This window comes from Ptychodera flava, chromosome 13 (genome assembly GCF_041260155.1).
Source record: "Ptychodera flava strain L36383 chromosome 13, AS_Pfla_20210202, whole genome shotgun sequence".
Lineage (NCBI taxonomy): Eukaryota > Metazoa > Hemichordata > Enteropneusta > Ptychoderidae > Ptychodera > Ptychodera flava.
Window position 1 is genome coordinate 17,552,427 of NC_091940.1, and position 22,855 is coordinate 17,575,281.

Here is a 22,855-nt window from a genome sequence, read left to right on the forward strand (position 1 = left end):
AAAAATAGGGTAGGTCGGTTTATCAGAACAGCACAATTTTTTTCTTTAGCCTAAGCATGTTGAGCTTGTCAACTCAGCCTGTACATGTATAGACAACATTGTTATAGTGGACAAGTGAATTTCTAGTCCAGACTAGAATTCAAACATAAACAATTACTGTACATTTTCACAAATGTACACTGTGTTGACAAGCTGAATAGAGGATGTTTCAACATGCTTTAGGGAGTAGAACTTGACAAGAACTTAATGTTGACGTACAAAACAAAAGTAGTGAAATAAATCAAAAGTTACAGCTACTGACCCTGGGATCAAGTTCATTCTAGTCTGTAAGAGGATTATGAAGGTGTTATAGCCGTTTGTTTTCCATTGAAATTGTAAATTAGTAAGTAAATTTCCTGACAAGACAATCTGACGCCTGACCCATGCCTTTTAAGAACATCCAATATCAGCAAAAGTAAGGGTATAGACTTCTTTAATTCAAAAAAATTTGCATTTTGACCTTTGACTTCAGATCAATCTTCATAAAAACACTTATGCTTCTGTCGCGATTTGTTGTGTACGACTAACATGATGAAGATGATTCATAACCCTCTGTTGGGTTGAAAATACTACACAATTTCAGTGATTGCACAATGTATATTTTAATGACATTTTGCACATTAAAAAAACTATTACAAAGCTGGGAAGGAATGTCGGAAAGAGTGAAATTAGGGATTGAGAATCACGTAGAATCATGCACTATTGATAAACAGACTCATTATGTTTTCAACAGCATTCTCCTAAAATAACAGATGACTGGAGAAGAATTAACGCAGACTTTTTGCCCCGGATTTCATTCTATTTATACAGATCAAAACAAGTTAAAGCAACATCATATGGTGATCATCATTTAGTGACAAGAAACCAAACTGACAGAATAACAAAATGAGCCGTAGATATTACATTTACAATAAATTACCCTTGGGTAATGGTCAGCTTTGACAGATGAACAAACAGACATGATCAGAAGGTAAAAGACAAATCACATGATTTTTCAAGTCATTGGTTACTACTATGCACACAAGCACATTCTTTACACTATGATACAATGTACTAGCCTTGAATGACTCTTCAATCATATGCCCGTGTAGTCTGCAACCCGCATCGTCTTGTAAATCTTTCCAAACTCACACCAAATACAAGGAATGCATACCCCTAAAAGTCTACAACTGATGTCATATTCGCAAGTTGTTCCAAATCATACTTTGCTTTATACTAGCATTATTCAACATTTAATGGACCAACAGCTACATGTTGCTGTATCTCTTGATGATTTTTTTACTGTTTTTGTTTTGTATGTCAACAGCAAAGTCTTGTTATTGTTTACATTTGAATTCTAGTCAAAGACTACAATACACTTGTCAACAGTAACAATGCAGTCTACACATATGCATGCTGAGTTGACAAGCTGAACACTGTAGATCTCAACATGATTTTAGGAGTAGAGTGAGAAACTGTATAGGTCTGACACACAAAACAAATCCAGTAATGGACAAAGCCGCTATTAGTAAGTCTTCATGTCTATAACGCATCTTCTGAAAATCAACCGCGATCTCAAAAAATGTTGATCAATCATGATACAGTTTATCAAATAAACCTTTCTTCATCATCATACGCTAAACTTTACTCAACTTTACCAGGTAGAGTTGAAAGTTTGTTGTGCTGACTACTCTAAAAGCATTTTTCAAGGTTCTGACAAACATTACAATCTTCTAAAATTGTATCAAATATTGACAAAATTAACATGTGTGCAGATAGCAACTTTGTATTCATAATGTAAAAATGGGAGCAGAAAAATATGAAGAAAAAAAATACACGCTTCCAAAAAAGTTTCCAGATAGTTAGCCCTTCTGTCTCTTCTTAGCAAATAATATCTCTGCTAAATTCTCTAGGATGCAAACACCAAATAGGAAATCAGTGAAACAAATGCTATCAGAGTGCTTGAGACTGCTAGAGTCACTGCAGATGACTTCTTCTGGAATAGTACAACACCACCATCTGAAAGTCAACGTGAAACAATTTATCAGATCTCTGCACGGGCTGGCTTTTCTCATAGCAATATCATTTGTTTTAAGAAATTGCTGACAACAAAATATAAAGATGGCAAAAGCAACATCCATAGGTACATATTTCTTCAATCTCTTTGTAACAATTGAATTCCAAATATTGCACTAATAATTACTTGAGTTTTACTGATGTGCTTACGATGAAGTGCATTTGCTGAGTTTTTGCTCTGAAGCTTGAATTTCCTAAAACTTTTCAATTAGAGTATCAATTATAGGTTTGCCAATCAGGGTCACTGAACTGATCCATGATATGAAGAACAGTGTTAGTCCGGCTTGGTAGACAAAATGGAATTAACTTATTTTCAGAGTAACTTACATGAATTATAATCTATGAGTTCTGTACACACCGCTGGAGAGCTGTCACCATACTTGTTACTTGCAACGACCTTGATCATGTACATATTGTCCTTCAAATTCACCATCTTGCTCTGCCTTAGAAGATATCTGTCAAAAAAAAGTAGTGTGAAAAATGTGCTTTATATTTAAACATTACACTTTGTAAGATCCAGTCAGCCTTACGCATATCGTACATGAATTGCACACTCACACTCAGAGATCAGACATACCGGTAATGGTGTCAGATCAAGCCAACATTCATAAAGTACTGTAACATATAAACTACAATTGATATACAGTGTGGAGCCCCATGGCGTTTTTTTGTGGCAATACTGCCAGTCCTGGCAGGAAGTCGCCATCAATTATAAAGTTACAATTTAAAGCTGCAGACTTTCAGCGATATAGGTAAATTTTAAAATGTCCCCAGCATCTAAATGGCAAGCTGCTGATAAACTAGAATAGAAACATGCATTAATTCAATTCATTTAGTTTGCGTCTCAATAGAAAGATCAATCTTCAGCCCTTTGATGATAGATCGTTGCAATAGCCTGGGTACATCTTTCATTCTGGAGAAAGTCTGCCTGACTTGCTCCATCAGAGTAAGGTAGTATGCGCCTCGAAAGTGAAAGACTTACACTTTTGTTCAAACTTTCCTTAGGGAATCTTTCACAACCATTCTCTTTCAATATCAAGAATAAAAATCGGGACTCACTGTGCAAATTTTGGTACTAGAGCAACAACCCAAGATTTACCAATATTTAACATTCAAAGTGGCTACCATCCCTTTGTTAACTCTATGGAGAAAAATAAAATTTTCAAATTTTGAAAAACTAATCAGGTGAAAGTTTTTCTTTCTCCAAGAGTTTCAAATTTAGTCCTCACAAGCGGTAGATCAGAAAAGAATTGTAAAAGTTTGAGAGTCTGAATATCTGTTGCCTAGGCGCAATCTACCAGTACCTTAATATCACAACCAAAATACTGAACAGGCAAAATCTCCCCTATCTCACCCAGTAATTTCTTGTGTAACATTGGCAATTGATATCCACGGTGCTTTGTAATCTGACATGATATCTTTGATCATCAGATAGTACTTAGTGGCATCGCTGAACTGGCCAAGGTCACTCCTACTCCAGGTGATCACAGCTTTGTATTCTCTCTCCTTGAAGTAGTCTGCAAGTTCAAAGTTCACTGTCATTGGAGGGGCAGGATATACTGGAAGGCAAAAAGAAAATTCATTCAAAGGACAGAACACAGGGGAGAAATCTAATGAATGCAAATTTGCATTTTGCATGCAATGTTTCGGTGTGTGAAAAGACTCAGTACTTTTAGTGGTTATGACTTAAAGAGATTTTATTGGGATTTTCATCAGTTTTCCGCTTCTATAGACAGTCCATGGAAGCTAAGATTGGTATTTGTGTGGCGTTAATCGTCAGTCTGTATTGTTTGTGTATGTATATATGTATGCATGTATGTACGTACTTTCATGTATGTACATATGTACGTATGTATGTATGTACCGGTATGTATGTATGCAATATGCGATATTCCCTGAAATATCTTGAGAACTGAAGTACTTACAAACTTGATATTTAGTATGTAGATGCTTAATGGACATGTAGCCAGTTTTCCCTTTAATGATCTTGTCAGAAAAATGCAATGAGCTAAACAGTTCTATATTTGTCAAAAAATTTTCTTGTTCATACCCACTGGTCAAACAGCTTTAACATGGGGTATTATGGTCCCTAGTGATGATCATATGCAAATTTCTTCAAACGTGTTTGTATTTCAGGGCAATTTTTTCCATATTTGGTCAAAAAATTTGAAAATTTTGAATTTATTTGTCATGAAGTTGTCATAAATCAATCGCAGATAAGGTTCTGTGGATAAAATATGTGCACATTTAGGAAGTCAAAATCTATCAATTTGGCAGTATTGTTCAAAGTAAAGTAAACGTCGGAACTGTAATGCCACTATATCATATCTGACAATACTCCTTGCTCCTGCAACTTTGGAATATGAGAGAGATTTATTAGCCATACACCTGTGGACGTGGCTGCAATACCATAACTCTGAGCAAAATTGGTGGTCTGAGGTAAAGGGCTATCTTTCAGCTCAAATTTTTTGGTAAAATTAAACACTGCAGACCTCTGCAGAGAATACCAGACATAACAGAATGGTATGGAAGCACAAGACTGCTGGTGGTAGGTTTACGATCATTACTGTATATAGTCTTTGAGACCAATTAAAGTTTATTTTGTTCACAGCTCAAGATGCATACCTTTAGGTGTGTGAAAAGACTCAGTACTTTTAGTGGTTATGACTTAAGCCATTGAGTGCTGTAATTTTTCAAACCAAAATTTTAATACATTTCACCAATTTTGTGAATTTTTCTGTATTTTTTTTGATAATTTTGGACGAAACGGACATCACATTTCATTATCTACAGTTTTTTCATCAAAATTTTGGCAAAAATCTGAAAAGATTTGACTGGGGTACATTTTATAAAGGTGAGAAAAACTGACTTTGGCACTCAAAGGGTTAAAGAGATTTTATTGGAATTTCATCAGTTTTCAGCTAACACCATATAAGACAGTCTATAGAAGCTATTAGATTGGTATTTGTGTGGCATTCATCGTCAGTCTGTATGTATGTGTGTATGTGTATATGTATGTATGTATGTATGTATGTATGTACCAGTATTAATGTATGTAATTTGTATAATGTCCACTGAAATATCTTGAGAAATGAAGTATTTACAAACTTAATATTTAGTATGTAGATGCTTCATGGATAGATAGCCAAATTTTTCAGATCTTGTCAGAAAAATGCAAATGAGCTAAAAGTTCTACATTTGATCAAAATTCTTCTTGTTTATAACCACTGGTCAAACAGCTTTAACACTGGGTTAAAGGTTCCTAGGGATGGTCATATACAAAATTGTTCAAACATGTTTGTATTTCAAGGCAATTTTTTTCATTTTTGGTCAAAAAATTTGGTAAATTTTTAATTATTTGTGATGAAATTGCCATAAATCAATCGCAGACTGGATAAAATATTTGCACATTAACAAAGTCAAAATCTATCAATTTGGCAGTATTGTTCAAAGTAAAGTAAACATCAGAACTGTAATGCCACTATATCATATCTGACAATACTCCTTGCTCCTGCAACTTAGGAAGATGAATGAGATTTATTAACCATACACCTGTGGCTGCCATACCGTAATTCTGAGCAAAATTGGTGGTCTGAGGTAAAGGGCATCTGTTTTGGCTCAAATTTTTTGGTAAAATTAAATATAACAGACCTCTGCACAGAATACCAGACATAACAGAATGGTATGAAAGCACAAGACAGCTAGCGATAGGTTTACGATCATTACTGTATATAGTCTTTAAGACCAATGAAAGTTGATTTTGTTCACAGCTCAAGATGATGAGTGCTGTTAATTAGTCAAAGACACCAGCTCTCTTAAACCTTTGATCGCAAAAGTCAATTTTTGTCTCCTTCACAAAATATAACGTAGTCAATTTTTTCACATTTTTGCCAAACTTTTGATAAAAAAATGTACGCAATGAAATGTGATGTCTACTTGGTCCAAAATTATCAGAAAAATGCAGACGTAGATTTATACAAATTGGTTAAATGTTGCACTAAAATTTTGGTGGGAAAAATGCAGCACTCAAAGGGCAAAACTTGTAAATATCATGTGATATTGACTAATGTGGCATGTCAAGGGGATTAATTGTGACAAAGTCAAAGTGACCCCATGGATGAACTTCTGTGGATGATATTGACTAAAAGGACACACTAGGATTTAGTACTACATAGCAGGGTGCAGTTAGGTTGGTATATGTAGGATAATTTAATTAAGAAGCATGCTACGAAATATTGAGAAAGATCAACATGCTATGTGTCATACTGAGAAGACTAAATGGGCAAACTAGAATTGCTAGTATGTGATATAGACTTTGAGGGAATGCAGGGATCGGTGGCGCTATATTGGCATATTGACCTGAAGGCAAACTTCAGGTATAGTATGTGTCATTCTGACTTAAATTTTTAACAAACTTGGTAGAGTGTCCGACTATGGTATTTCAGATTGTACCGGTCGTAACTGCATCATGATACTCACAGTGTCTCTCTGTTTTAATGACAATTAGTTCCGAGTGGTTGCTGACCTTCCAGTAGCCATGCTGAGAGGTCAACAAGATGTCGTAGTCTGTGTACGCCCTCAAAGTCCACACTTCCAGCTTGAAGGTCTCGTTGTCCTTGGTTGGGAATGGCTCAAAGTGGCTCAAGTTATAGATGTCATACGGATATTCAGTGTGGTGAGCTTGCTCAAAGAGTATTGCTGGGTCGTCCTCGTTTGGTATGCTTAACAACGATGCGAAAAATGAAAATTAAAAAAATAACATTTTTTGTTATAAGAAATTTTTTTCACTACTTCCAAATGACAAACTAACAATTTTGTCACATGAGAAAACAGATTTGAAAGTGCTTTCACATGTTTGAATAATTTTGTACATTTAGTTCATGCCATTTGAACATAAATCTGTTAACTCCTGTCTGTACTGAAACATTCAAATGTACACCAAGCACACATCAAAAAACAAGTCCGTACATTTTTACGAAAAAATTTGCCTTAATGTTGTGAGGAAACTAAAGTAACAAATATTATTCTAGGTCATTGTATAAAAAATGTTTCTTGTAGTCTGACCTGCCCTACACGTTTCTTTTGCATTTTCAAGAAAATTGAAGTAAAATTTCTAAATTTTACCTTATTTTGTTGTCTCAGCCAACTTAAAATTAAACAAAAATTTGCTCTGACCTAGCCCTGAGTTTTTGGAGGTATGTTTAAGCACATATTTTTTTTTGGCCATAATAATCCTCACCTGACCCTGTAGTAGGCAATGTATCTTTCTATGGGCCACTCAAACTCAAGAGGAACCGCCCACTCTATGAATATACTAGTATCAGAAGAACTGGCACTTATGTTTTGTGGTACACCATACACTGTTGACAAAACAAATATAATATTGTCCTATAATATGTTATCACCATAAAATTGAAGTGATAAGCCAAGTTTTCATTTCAGTATGTATCGCAGTAGACCAGCTGTGGAACAAACATTTCATTTTGAATCCCTGAAGCAAAAAAAACCTTAAGCAGGTATCGCTCTAACTTTCAAAACTGATGAAACATGGTAAAACACGTACTATGGTCTGAACTTGTAAAATTTCATAATTTGAATTAAAAGCCTCATCATCTGATTGAAATTAAATGATATTAACACTGGCCCCAAAAGAACATGTGACACGTAATAGCTTATTCATCAAAATAGTTTTGAATTCTACACTCACTGGGGCAGTAATCTGTGTTACACTTCTTCATTCTTACACCTTTGCCCCTGCATGGTATGCCACCCCACTGAGCTGGTGGATGTGAACAGTTTCTGTGCATCTCTTGAAAAGCGCCACCACAGGTGACTGGACAGTCAGACCAGGGTGACCATCCTCCCCACTTACCATGGACTAGGACGAGAGAAATAGGAAAAAAGTACAACATAGAAAAAAATATAATAAAATAGTTGCTACAAATGCCATAGCCTCAATTGAAATCTGAACACCTTGGAAAATATCGGATTTGCTACACTGTATTATAATCAATGACCAAAACAGATTTATCGATTCTATACCATTACATTGTTTAACCCTTTGAGTGCTGTAATTTTTTCCACCAAAATTTTAGTGCAATATTTTACTAATTTTAGGGGCCGTTGATAATAAAAGCTGACACACTACAAACGTAATTCTTTCGTTTGGGGGGGGGGGGGGAGGGGTAAAAGCTCATTTCGTTTTGTGTGCTTCAAAATCGCATAAGGATTTTCTATTGTTTTCAAAGTGCGACTTTGCAGCGAGAACGCAAAACTACCTTTGTGTTCATCGAGAACAGAATGACCACAAAATACAGAGACAGAAAGACATGAATATGAAATAAAAACTTCTATGCTTTTTCAACGTGAAACATGTATGTGAAACACATTTTCCTACGCACAAAATACATTAAAATGTTCTGTCTTAAAAAGTGAAACGCGTAAAGTGGAGGGTTATTAATTAATGTGCCCTTCCGGTATTTTTTCATGGGCGTGCGGATCAGAGAGGTGCATGTGGGTTTGTCAGAAACGGCATCATAATATGAAATTGATTTCACATAAGAACTTTCGTTTTGAGAGGGGAGGGAGGGATTTCAAGTAAAACAAAGGAATTACGTTTCTTGTTCGTCAGCTTTTATTATCGACGGCCCCCTATGAATTTTTCTATTTTTTCATAATTTGGACCAAATGGACATTACATTTCATCGGCTGCTGTGTTTTATCAAAATTTTGGCAAAAATCTGAAAAATTGACTGGGGTATATTTTTTATGGGCAACAAAATTGACTTTGGCGCTCAAAGGGTTAAGTGATTTTACAATGTGGATCTTCTTGTATAAGGTCTTGTTTAAGCAAATGTTTTACAAATGCTCCGTCACAAAAACAATTTTCCTTCAGTCTTACTTCTCCTCCTATAAAAAGATTTACATCTCCGCTTCCTCTTTGCTCCAAGTGAGATCAATATATATTGCTGGGAATGAATAAGTTCTACAGCATGCCAGTTGCTGTACTAATTCTGTCAGTCATGGACTACAAAAGCTTGTCAAAGCCAAGCAAGAACTGTATTCTCGTGTGGCATAGAATGAAAATTTCATCAACTATGAAGTTTCCTTTGTGACATCTGATGCTTCAGAGATAATATAACAGTTTAGTATCACGATGTATTCAGTTTTAATGTTGTTGTAAAGCTGTTTATGCTACAGTAAAGCTGTTTACCTGTGTTATATTTTGAAACAGCCCTGATGATGATAAGAAAACGCTAAAAAAAAAAGATTTTTCCATTGAATAACGCAATTTCTCCTAAAGGACTACGCCCCCAGGACAGATATTTGGACTTTCAAACTTTCACAATATATTGGTATTTTTGGTCTACCAGTTGTGGGGGCTCATTTTGAACCTTATGGAGTAAATAAAGTTTTTATTAGCTTATTATTGTGAAAATCCAATTTTGTCTTCCCCATACAGTTAAACACTGGGATGGCAGCCATTTTGAATTTGAAGTGTTGGAAATATCACACAATTTTTTCCTTTTGTACCAAATTTTCCGCAGTGACCGCTTTATTTTATTCTTGATTTCAAAAGGCAATGGTTTGATGTTTCCTTAAGGAAAAGTGTAAGTCATTCAATTTTGAGGCATGTACTACCCTCAAAATTAAACGCAAAAAAAACTGACCTGGACAAGGTTGTTGGTTACAGTGTCTCCATTCACTGTACGGGTCATCCGCAGGGCAGTCCCTTCCGAATGGTGGAAGTGGCGGAGGGTTGGTACATGACCTTGTCCTGGCTTGCACACCGCCTGGTTTACAACTGGCTGTACAAATGGACCACGGTGACCACTCCGTCCATTGACCATCTATATGTAGCGGTAAAATTGATGATATCAAACCAATTTAATTACAGAAAATTATGAGAAAAAGTACAGGCCCTGTACTGGGTCCTATGATATTTAAAGATAATTCTTAGTTATGGCGTGCATAGTTTTAAACTCTATCACACTTCACAATGTGATTTTTAATGGGACAGTACTGTAACTTTTGGATGATTAATTTATTACTTTGTATGTCAGTAAAAAAATTTTGTACTCCCCCCCCCCCCCAGCATGTTGAAACTCCCTCTATTTCACTTGCCAACACAGCCTGTGTCATATATTGTAAAGTGTAATGTCCTTGTTTACGACTTAATTTCAGTCCAGACTAAAATTCATTCGTCAACAAAGACAATTAATGCAGTCAACACATGTACAGGCCAAGCTGACAATCTGAATACTGCCAGCTATCTTGTGTTTTGGAGAGTAGGACAAGAATCTACATGTAGTTGATATTGAGAACAAAAATAGTGAAAAAATCATCAAAAGTTATATAGCTACTGTAAACTTACAGCTGGTAATTCTGTCAGCAAAAGCAAATATCAATTACACTGCAAAGTCCGGAGGTCATGATCATCCTGTCATATGAGTATAACTACGTGTATGCACCCTATATGAACATTTACTGATGATAAATTCAGGCTGTTTATAATCATGGACAAAAATGGCATGGAAATTGATACAATCACTGATCAAGAAAGCTAATCTATGATAAAAAAATTCTAAAAGAATTACCAAATCAAATAAGAATATTCTGGTAGGAAACCATAAAAACTGAAAGAAAAAACACAGAAGCGGGTAACAGAAAATAAGTATTGGTAAGATAAACTACAATAACTGGTAAAATAAAACAAGTATTGATTTACATTAACCCTTTGAGCGCTGTATTTTTCCCCACCAAAATTTTAGTGCAACATTTTACCAATCTTTATGTACTTTTCTGTAATTTTTCTGATAATTTTGGATCAAATGTACACAATATTTCATCAGCCATAGTTTTTTATCAAAATTTTGGCAAAAATCTGACAAAAATTAACCGAGCTATATTTTATAAGGGAGACAAAAATTGACTTTGGCACTCAAAGGGTTAATATCAACGGTATGGTAAGTTTTCACATATAAATGCGATAAAAACCAAGTCATCACGACACATTGAGGTTTACCATGATTATACCAAATTATAATGTTCTTTCAATTTCATTTAAAATTTTGCTATTCTGTTCATGTCAAAATTCAATCACAGTAAAGTGTTGGTGATCATTTTTGCGTGCATCATTAACTTTATGCTTCATACAAGTTAAACCAAATTCTGTTTTCTTAAACTGACATCGGCAAACAAAACGCAATAATTTTGAAGGTTTTATTTTTAGCAGGAGAAACTGACCTTGGGGACGGAAGACTCACCCTCACACTGGAAATTGTTACAAGATCTACTTTGCACTGTTTTACCCTTGCACGGCCTGCCTCCATAAGTCGGTGCTGGGTTGGTACAGGTCCTCGTCCTGAATTTTGTACCCCCACCACAGGTAACCGAGCAATCTGAAAAGTTACTCCAGGGTGAGAAACCACCATTCACTGTGGATTGAAGATGACAAAATCAAATTTGGAAAAAAAAATCTAATGGTGGTATGTTTTCCTGAACAACCAAATTCTTACACAGTAGATGACACAGTGACACTGACAACAAACAATATTTCTGGGCAGGTTACCAGCGTTTAATCTGTTCAACCCCAATTCCTTGTTAGGTCCACAATCACCATTGATGACAAAGGGTTTAGGCCAAACCATATAGCAATGAAAGGCTTAACAATAAAATAGCAACTGGCAAGAGAGGGGAATTTGCAGGCAAGGAAAGAGTTTCACATTAATCATGAGCAACCTACCGGGTCATTTTCAACTGGTTGGGGAAAGGGCACATAAGTAAAGGCCAATAAGGAAAGCACCATTAATATTATAATTCAATTCTTGATTTTAAATGATGTTTCATAGATAACTTTTCTAATGTAACATAATGACATAAAATAAAAAATAGGAATAATAAAGATAACCTCTAAAATATTATATTTTGCAAAAGCTTTCAAATAAACCACACACTGTGAAAGTTTTTTACAAGTACTCCTATCAACAGTGAATTAGTTCTTATAACAAAACATTAATGTAGTCTATGAAATCCCTGAAAAGTGTAGCAAATACTTTCTGTTCAATCTACATGGCATATTCTATATGCTGTTAACCCTTGAGTTTCAGTGCCATAATTTTTCCCATCAAAAGTTCAGTGCCACATTTTACGAAATTTTAGTGAATTTTCTTGTAATTTTTGATAATTTTGGACCAAATAGACATCACTATTCATCGGCTACAATGTTTTATCAAAATTTTTGTAAAAATTTGAAAAAAATTTGACTGGGGTAAATTCTATAAAGGCAACAAAAATTGACTTTGGCACTCAATGGGTGAAGCTGAATAGTATTGACAAAGGTTTGAATATATTCATTAAAATTGTCACCATAGTACACTTTCCCTAATAAGTTGAATTTACACTATAAGTACTTCCAATAGCGCTGATCGCATATGACGTCACTGTTCTCTCTCATTAATATGCATAAATAAACATTTGTCCGCATTTTCCGCACGAACGACGAAAATAAAACCTGCGTGTTAGAAAGGCTATTTAGCGTCACACTTATTCGTATGAATTGATGACTGAGACTACAAGCTGCAACAACAGCCGAGCATACAACAACAAAGTTTGTCCGAATTTCAGCATATTTGTCCGAAAGTCGCGAGCGTGTAGCTTTATTTAGAAACAAACCCGAAATCGCGATCAACGCTATATCTGTGTTATAAGACTTTTCATCCTTCCTGATGAGAGCTGTAGTGTGCAACAGTAAAATTACCTCCACATGGCATTGTATTACAGTCCATTATCTCCGTGGTGTTTCCCTCACAGTCTCTGCCGCCATGCATCGGCGCCGGGTTGGTACAGCTTCTGTTTCTCATGATGGTGGCGCCCCCACACGGCACAGGACAGTCAGGCCACGGTGTCCATTCTGTAAAGTTACCGTCAACTTGACCCCAGAAAAAATGCAAAAACCAGTGTATGAAATTACTCGGCAGTGATATTTTGTGCTGATCTAGATATTCATTTATTCTTTGGTCAGACTTGTGACAAAAAAACTCATTACAGGTAAGGATAGAACACAAAAGTAGGATACAGAAATTATACCACAAACCAAATATAATGTACAGCAGCTCTACAAGCAATGTATTCTGGCTAAACAATTATACTGTTCTCATGATAGTCACCATGTATTTTATCATTTAAAGGTATAACCTGTTCCAATTTTGCCACAGTTACCATGGAAAGAGAAAAGTCTAACTAATCACAGATTTTAAGCAGGTGCCCACTTTTTAAAAACAGCGCCCTCACATAGGCATTTTGAATACCTAGGAATGCCCCTTTGACCATATATGGACATATTTAGATTAAAGGTGACTCAGTATACTTTTAACTGGTTCAAACATCAATTTTTCCTGCTATCTAAATACTCTCTGTCTTTGCATGAAGCTTATATGCTAGTTGAAAGGCCTGTTTTAGCACTGGCAAAACAATTTTTTTACCACTGTCTGTGTGTGTTCTTGTCAAACCAGAATGACACTGACGTAAGTGACACACTGATATAATACAATACGTGTTTTAACACACTTTTGTGAGCGGAGCAAGAACTTGCAATAGACATACACAACAAAAACTGTGAAAAAATCATCGAAAGTAATATAGTTACAGCTATACTGGCCTTTTCAAATACTGAGATTTTGACAAAAGATATTGCAAGTATCAGATGTTGGTTTGTGAACCCAGCCGTGCATTACCTGGGCAATACATCAACTCTCCCATGCAGCTCTCCTCCTGCACCCAATTTTCATATATTCCAAATCCTGGGCAGTTCCTGCCACCGAATGCCGGCGCTGGCTCACTACAGTTTCGGTTTCTTGTCTGATATCCAAAACTGCAAGTGACAGTGCACTCCGACCATTGCGTCCACTTTGACCATTTTCCATCAACTAATGATAGAGTTTACAGAAAATAGCAATTAAAATTTCAAGAGCATGGAATTACACGTTGAATAATATAATAGAAGTGAATATTTTTCTGGCCTAATAATCAATGCGGGTAACACACATCAACACACCACCTACATATATTGAAAAACAGCGAAACACATATTATCACACATAAATTGACTTATTTAGGAGTTAGGCCATGTGCATATTTGAAAACAAAAGTGGAATGGTGCCACACATTTTACTCAACTGGTCATAGTTTTTGAAAAAATGTCTGTTTCACATGATCAAGTTTTCATGTAATTTTTTTCAACATTTTGAATTTTTTGACATCTATACCATAAACTCTTGGTTTCTATTTTCTGCAAAGTTGTGTGAAATTTTTTACTTCATGTATAGTTGTCACTCTATGTTTGGATATAGCAAACGAAGGTGAAACACTGTGACCAATATTTGCCTCCTTTATATTTTGGGGGGATAAATGTTTGCATTTACAATACACATACTGAATGTTTCTTCTTAATTTTCTGTTTATTATTGTCTCTGATTATTGTGGTGGTGCAACATTTTCAATCATCACGTACAGATATGAGATGATAGATGTATTACCAGTATATAGTATACAAGTGCACACACCAAGCCAAAATATAGTCTGACTTAGGAAATTATATGTGCAGTGCAGCTGGGCTGCAGCGATGGTGTATATTTGATGCCATAACTCCAATAAGCAGTAACATTTAATATTATAATCATGCCACTTTTTAAGTCAGAACAAAGTTGTTAGTAGTTTTGTTATGAGTCTTGATACACTTCTTGTAACTATCAAAACTGGGTGACTGGCAAACATCTAGTGAGACACTTTTCTATTCCAGATGAGGGGAGCAGCTAGTATGTGAGAAGTGTTCCAGTTTTGTCGATCATTAGACCCAAAAGATCTGGATGTGGCTTTGAAATGTAGCTATAAGGTCAGATATGTAGGCATGAGCAGTGTTGGTCATACCATTATAGGTGATTAGAAGGATTAATTTACACAGGATTCTGAAGTGTCGGTTATAGTTCCTTGAGAATAAAATGCTCTGATGAAAACCAGCAAACAATTGTTTACAGCACACAGTACTCACTTCTACACCACGCATCACCACAGGTTGTATCTGTCTCTGAACTGTCACCGTCACAATCAACTCCACCAAATGCAGGTGGAGGGTCAGAACATGACCTTGATCTTGTCCTGCTGCCACCTCCACATGTTCTTGTACAAGCTGTCCACTCACCCCACGCAGACCACTGACCATCAACTGAACACAAAGAAGACAGAAGATTTAAGTTGATTAAGTATACCGGTACATTGTTGATGATGCTAAGCAAGTTACATAAATAAACACCACGCCAAATAATTTAAGAAAATTGGAAAATCAAGTTTAACGTTTTGAGAAGATTTCTGGGGTTGACATCAACTTTTTATTACATCTTTCAATGATTTATTTTGATTCACTATTTTGTAGAATTTGACAATTCTGGATGGAATTTGGAATTTTCTGAAATTTATCATTCACAAGATCTTACAAGTAACATGAGCCATGAAATACAATAATCGAAACTATGACCTTGTTGTAAACTCAGATGATACAACATAAAAGCCTTTGCAATACCAACATTTCATAAATTGAATTAAAATGTAGTTAAGTTAAAACAACTGTATTTAATACTCAATTAAATTTTGTTGTAAAATTTATACTCCATAAAGCAGGTTATTATCCAGTTATATTATCCATAAATTATATCATGTGCGAGGTTTGTTTGACTATATACATGGTATTTGTTACCTATATCGTTGTTTCTATGATACAATGCAAAAAAGCTCATTTGTCAAAGATTACAATCGCATTTCACAGATGTGCAGCTTGTTTTTGACAGGCAAAATACTGGGTATTCTAGGAGGCCTACCAACATTGCAAGTTGATATGCTGAACAAAATTTATGAAAAGAATTTCAAAAGCAACAGTAACTGGAGCTTACATACTATCATTGAGCAGAATAAAAATGTCTCTGAATCTATGGGGAATTTTTTTTAAAGAATAGATGGTATTTAAGCAAGGGGTTCAGTAACAGAATCAAATAACTATGGCTCACTTACTTGGACATGGACTTGAGTTGCACTCTCCATACTGCTCGGCATCCCCCTCACAGTCGTTACCTCCAAACGCCGGTGGTGGGTTAGTGCATGTCCGTGTGTGAGAATGCGTTCCACCACCGCATGTCCCAGAACACTCGCTCCACTCAGACCAGGGAGACCAGTTCCCATCCACGCTGCATGATTCAAGACCACATGAAAGCGCATCTGAATCATCACCAGGGCATTCTGCCCCGCCAAACTGAGGAGCAGGATTGTCACAGGCCCGGGACCTGGTTCGCCACTCGTCCCCGCAAGTTTGGCTACATTCACTCCATTGTGTCCAGTCTGACCAGCCACCGTCAATTTGGCACTGTGGCCCACAGGAGACAAGTTGGCTTTCCATGCTGTCACCATAGCAGTCAGCACCTCCATCTGCCGGTGGTGGGTTGTCGCAGGCGCGAGAGCGGCTGACCGGATGATCACCGCAAGTGGCTGAACATTCCGCCCACTCAGACCAGGGCGACCAGTTTCCAGGGATTGCGCATGTTCTCGGCACATCACATCGGAGTGTCTGAGTCTCTTCAAGCAAGTAATCAGCGGGATCGTGCAGATAGTCTGTGTCACATCTGAACCCGCCGTGCTGGGGTGCAGGGTTGTCACAGTATCGCATGCGAGTCCTCTTAGATGATCTGCCACAGGTCAGATCGCATTCACTCCATTCACTCCACTGGCCCCACTTTCCATCAACTTTGGAATGATTAAGAAGAAGTGCTCAAAATGTCATATTGAGTTACTTGCCCGAGCAAAGATGTTTCTTATTTTGTAGGTGCTTTCTGCTTTCATTTGGAATTAGAAAGAAACATTTCTACATATCTCTCATAAATGAACAGGCAACAGGTCAGTAAAAATGCTCCAATCTTCATCGCAAGCTAAGGGTGGACACTCATGCGGATGAATTCAGTTGGTATATAGACTATGGCAGGCAATCTTAATGAAGATCGTAGTTTTCAAAATTTCTTTGCCATATAATATATTCCTATACCACTCTGTAAAATTTTCTTGCATCAAACAGAATTTTCATGAGTTAGCAGTGCGTCAACATAGCTCACACAACACATTGTTCGCAATAATTTTGTGTGGTGCACAGTGGGCAGAATGGGCCTGGCGGCTTTGCATGATTTGTGAAACAAAATGTTGACATATATATCTAATTCCATCGGTTGATTTGGCTTGCCATTGAAATGGTCTGACAAAAGAAAACCTGTGACTGCACACGTCTTGACTTGACGTTAAATTTACCTTGAGGCCAGATAATCACACTCTCAATTTCTACAGTAGCTATACTTTTCTGGTCTTTACCACATTGTGAAGTTAAGCTCATGAAGTAGTTTTCAGTCTTACTCTTGTGAAAATCAAAAATTTAATATTTCCCTACAGAGTTAAGACATAGATGGTTGCCATTTTGAATTTCAAATATTTGTAAATTAAAGGTATATTCAATATAGTTGGTTTCATGTCACAAAAAAAATATGCCTGGTGACTCCCAATTTTAATAGAGAATGGTTGAAAATTCCTTGAGGAAAGTCTGAGCAAAAGTATAAGTTTTATAATTTTGAAGTGTGTACAACCTTAATAAATCTAACAATGGAAAAACTATATGTGGAAGCATTTGCCCGATTAAGGAATTAAATGAGTTTGAGCTGTTTTGGAATGGACCTTAGATTGTGGGGGACTAATTGAAAAAAATGGCTAAATTGTTTGAAGAATATTTGGTCTTGCTGGTCTTGAGAAAAAGGAAAACATGCATATTCACTTGCAATTGCAAATAAAAAAGGTGCGCAATTCTGAAAAAAATTTCTACACTTGGTGATGTTTAATGTTAAACCTTGGAAACAAAATTGCGTCTTGTCAATCTGATCACCTCCCACAAAGTTCTACAGGTCCATCCCTTAGATTTACTCACCTGGACAGTAGGGTATATGTGAGCAATGTACTCGGTCGACACTTGCAGCTTCGCCACCTTCACAGTATGCATTAGCCTGCTTGGACATGTAGCACTCTCTTGTCCGCTGGCGGTAGAACTCACCACATGTCGCGTAATCTTGATCGTCAAAACACGTGCCCCAATATCCCCACGGTTCCCAACGTCCATACTTGGGACAGGGGTCAAAATCGCATACCACGCTCTCCAAGGAAGAAACACCATCAGGTCCAGCTTTACAGTCATCCCCACCATTGGCAGGCTTGGGATTGTCGCAGGAGCGAAACCTAAAATCTCTGACGTTACTACCACAGGTTTCAGTTTCACATCTACCGCCGTAATACCATGGATTCCACTCACCCCACTGACCATGGACTGGATCTTGGCAAACTTTATGAATGAGAAAGGAATAACGCAGCTATATGTCTGGTACATTGTTTATAAAAACTGCATACACTATAAACAATATGAAGACTGCCCTGCTACATTACTAGCTGATACAGACTGCGAACTTAAATTGATTTTCTTATCAGAACTGCATGAATCTAGTATAAGCTCCAAAACTGTCTCAGTGAAGCCTTACATCAGGTAAGGCCATATAACAAAATGTGTGTTTTTGAGGTAACATGCCTGGCAATTAGGGTAGGTAGGTGTCAAAAAATGTCTTCATCACTCAGATGGTGCTAATGTATTTACCAGCATTTTATACCACATAAAGCTATAGTGGTTAAGGTAGAACACGCCTCGGGGACGGATATTTGGACTCTCAAATTTTTACAATACTTTTCTGATCTAACTCTGGTGTGTGCTTATTTTAAGAAAAAATTTTCATCGTCTCAAATTTTTGAAAATCAAAAATGTTATTTTAAGCTATATAGTTAACATAGGGATGGCGGCCATTTTGAATTTCAAATACTAGTTAATTTGTTTCTCTAGTTCTTAAGTTTGTGCAGTGAACTCTGATGATTGTTCTTGATTTGGTAAGAGAATGGTTGAAAGTTTCATTGAGGTTAGTTTCAGCAAAAGTTTAAGTCATTCGGCACGGATAGCACTCGGTTAAAATATTGTCAACAGTGTGACTGTGATTGACTAGCAAGGTTTGATAATATTTTGTACTTCTATGTGCAATATAAATGTACTTGTTTTATAAAAAAAATTCTGAAAATGTTATCAAGAGTAACAGCTATTGTCGTTTAAAGAATACCTGTTCCGGGTAATCCGAGAACCACGGCCACAACTATTAGAATATACCCATCACATGTTCTTGCCCCAGTCATCTTCATAATAAATCATGTGTGGTCCGTTGCCTCCTGTTGACAGAAATCTGCAAATCAAAATGATTCATTTTGCCTATTTATCTGTGGAAACAATTCATGTAGCATGGGTAAAATCTAAAGAACTAGTTCTTGACCGAAGGTATAGTCATGAAATAGAAGAATGGCTTTGGTATCGAGAGACGAAACTTGACTTTCGCGATGCCCTGCTGTGTCAGCTCTGCAATGCAGCAAGCATTCCTCAGTCCAGTCTGTCTGGAAATCAAGTTTGTGTTCAACTTCATGTTTATGTTTACCTTGGCTTTCAGTTTGAAATGTTGCTGAAGATCGTCTGCATGGCAAATTTGATATCAGCAGGCGGCCACTTGCTAGTCATGTCCTTTGGTTGTTCGCTGAATCGTTGCTATCTGAACTCATATCAACAAGTACGTTATCTGTGGAACGGTACTCCAGTTATGGCCGGCTGCTAACTGTGTGCGTGATGAGCAATCTGAACAGCTGCGGCGCAAGCGCGCCAAAACTTTTCTGTGCATTGATTGGTTCCCACTCGAGTTAATCTCCTGGCCGGATTCGGAATGCGGATGTGAAACCAGTTACGTGTGTACATTGGCCGCCGCAATGTATGCATAGAACTACCTCAAACAAAATGTAACGCTCTCTGTACAGTCCTTCGTGATTGGTAATTTTTGTACGTAATGTCGTATGTTTTGAATGCTGCTCATTTACCCTGTATGACAGTGCCTGGTAAGGGAGCCGTCATTATTTATGGCCGGGGGGGGGGGGTTGGAGGAATCTGAGGGTCGGTTAACTCAAAAAATAGAAAGCTACAAGGGGGGGGGGGTTCTCGAAAGTGGAGAACAAGAAGGGGGGGATACTCAATTTTGTTGATATGTACTGAAGCATTTCCTGAAGTTATGAATAATACAACAATAATAGTAAAGAACAGCAATATGTATGCTTGAGATAGGTATGTTCATACCTGGTAGGCCTATATGTACACACACACACACACACACACACACACACACACACACACACACACACACACACACACATAATATGTATATACACTGTGCAGTAACTCTTGCCGTAGACTGAACCTGGGCAATGGTGTTACTTGTCTATTTTGGCATATATTGTGAAACTATATAAGGGTTTCCAGATGGTTGTTCACATAAGCAGATTACAATGTGTAAAATATGATTTTATTAATCATAATCGTAATTTATTAATAATCATAATTATCACAACAATGGGGTTTCCAGGCGGTATTTACACAAAGTAGACGACATTGTTTGTAAAAAAAAGTTTTAATATTCTGTTTCATTCATATTAAAAATGTATTAATATTCATAATCATATTTTATGATAATAATAGAAAAAATCTTCACAAATAATGCCTAATCGACCTGTGGTTCAGGCCCCTACGGGACGGCGCTACTCAGTCAACACGACAGAATATCTTCAAGTCCAATAAGCCGGCGCACTGCCCGTGGGCTTACAAAATAATATTTCATTTGCAGCTGCTCAATCTCTATGCGAATGCCTTTAAACTTCGCATCGCCTACACAATATAGTGTTGTACGTCGAATTAGTTATTTTCTCAGTTGGACGTTTTAGAAAATCAAATGGCATCCTTATGAGCTAAGTGAAAAAACCATGACCAGTCGTCAATGCAGTTTTCAAATTTAAGATACTCCAATATCATTCTGCCAGCGCACCCAACCATAGCAGAACCACCCACCCCATTGGTCTGACTTTTAGCATTTTCTAGAGTAGGTAGGGATCAAGTTTTAAGAAAGTTCTCATCGAAATGACTTGAAAGTTGTCAACAATTTATTTCCCAGTATGTATAAATGAAATTTGTGCAAATTTCTAGATTTTGAAAAAAAATACGTGAATAACAACATATTTTCCCGCCAAAATCACGTATGGAATATAATGAGATATTTCAACTTCAAGACAAAATTTTATTCAAACGAAATCGTTAGTAGATATAAAGTAGCATGAAAGCTCATGTAATAATCACTGAACAATTCAAAAGTATTAACGTTTCACAATTTTTTTTCTCAAACACGCACAATTTTTAAATATTTCATAGATATATCAAATTATTTTATTCAGGTTACGATGTCTGTTACGTTTGGTGATAATTATACTCTTTCAGAATATGCAGAAAATCAGACAAAATTTTAAGCTAACAAGTTGAAATTTTACCGTTTTTAAATGTTTGAATTTTGGCTGGAAAATGTCAATTTCAGTCACCTGACAATGTCTGTCCACATTTTCCATAAAACAAAACGGAGTAGTTGACCGACTTTCAGTCAATTCTGACCCGGTCCCTTAAAATTATAGAGTCTGGTGTATTTTCTACGGTGACCCTCGCCTTCTAACTTACTTTCGAGCCACTCCCGGGCCCTCAATGCACGGTGCGCTCCCCCGAAGTCTATATTTGTTCACTGCAGAATCCAAGCGAAAAGTAAGTGGTCAGGGTGCATTTGCTTTTGTAAGTGGTTACCCTACGATTTGGTGAGAAGAAATCTGGGGCAATCAACAAATAGACCAAGCTGACATTAAAGACAAGTCTCAAAACAGAATACCATTTCAGACGTAAAAGTAATGATATGTAATTCAATGATAATAGACAGGGCAACATGAAAAAGGCTAAGAATATATCGTCTATATTTAAAAAATCAACTCAAAGGCTTCTCCGACACAGTTTCGTCTCGTAGCAAATCAGCTTAACTTTTGTCAATGTTGCCTGAAATACATCTTACACTTTGATGCCAATCATATTTGGCTTACATAGTACGTAAATCTCAGGGAAGCCAGGATAAACAAATCAAATAAAAAAACTCAAACAAACAAAAACAAATCAATAAATGAATAAAAAAAGAAAACGATAAAGTGATTAGCAAATGAAATGATCGACTAACAAACAAGTACAAAACCAAAAAAACCAAAAATATAAGTAGACAAACAAACAAGAATTAAGAACAATTAACAAAACAAATACAACAAGTAAAATGATAAACAAATTACTATAAGGGAAAACAATAGCTTGAAAGAATGTGATATAATCGAGTGAACAACACATGATGTTAGAATCACTATACACTATCTACTGAGGGGATGGCACGTCTTTAATATGTTGCATGTGTTCACAATTCTCACTCAATTTATTGTTTCTCTTATATTTATCTATTTGTCTGTTTGTTTGTTTGTATGATTGTTTACTTATATACTAATGTATTTGTTTTGTTTATTCATGTTTTATTCGTTAATTTTTTGTTTGTTGTCTACTTATTTTTTTACTTGTTTGTTTTTTGTTCGCAAAGTCAATTGTTTGATTTTTGTTTGTAAGATTAATTATTTCAATTCTTCGGCAATTTATTATTTTCTCTGACATTCGTTTATGGGCTTTCGATTGTTTTTTTTTATTTTATTTTTTTATTGTAGTGGCATA

General features: G+C 36.4%; 1 protein-coding gene across 1 annotated transcript; it reads right to left on the bottom strand.

The window, feature by feature from the left end:
• Nucleotides 1-619: 619 nt before the first annotated feature.
• On the bottom strand, nt 620-19,825 carry LOC139147641 (SCO-spondin-like). The gene is made up of 15 exons (XM_070718786.1): nt 19,686-19,825; nt 19,320-19,439; nt 18,098-18,505; nt 16,156-16,881; nt 15,143-15,316; nt 13,830-14,021; nt 12,854-13,024; nt 11,361-11,531; nt 9,765-9,944; nt 7,802-7,972; nt 7,334-7,454; nt 6,574-6,815; nt 3,449-3,653; nt 2,422-2,549; nt 620-2,037 (listed from the first exon to the last, which is right to left on the bottom strand). Exons 2-15 carry the CDS (start codon nt 19,396-19,398, stop codon nt 1,928-1,930), a joined length of 3,078 nt encoding a protein of 1,025 aa, XP_070574887.1. The 5' UTR covers nt 19,399-19,439; nt 19,686-19,825; the 3' UTR covers nt 620-1,927.
• Between the last annotated feature and the right edge of the window lie 3,030 nt (nt 19,826-22,855).

Coding starts and splice junctions, on each gene's coding strand:
- LOC139147641 (XM_070718786.1), bottom strand. CDS start 19,398: ATGAAGATGACTGGGGCAAGAACATGTGATGGGTATATTCTAATAGTT. Junction 7,455..7,801: donor TAACACAGATTACTGCCCCA/GTGAGTGTAGAA, acceptor TTTTGTCAACAG/TGTATGGTGTACCACAAAAC. Junction 6,816..7,333: donor ATTGCCTACTACAGGGTCAG/GTGAGGATTATT, acceptor ATCGTTGTTAAG/CATACCAAACGAGGACGACC.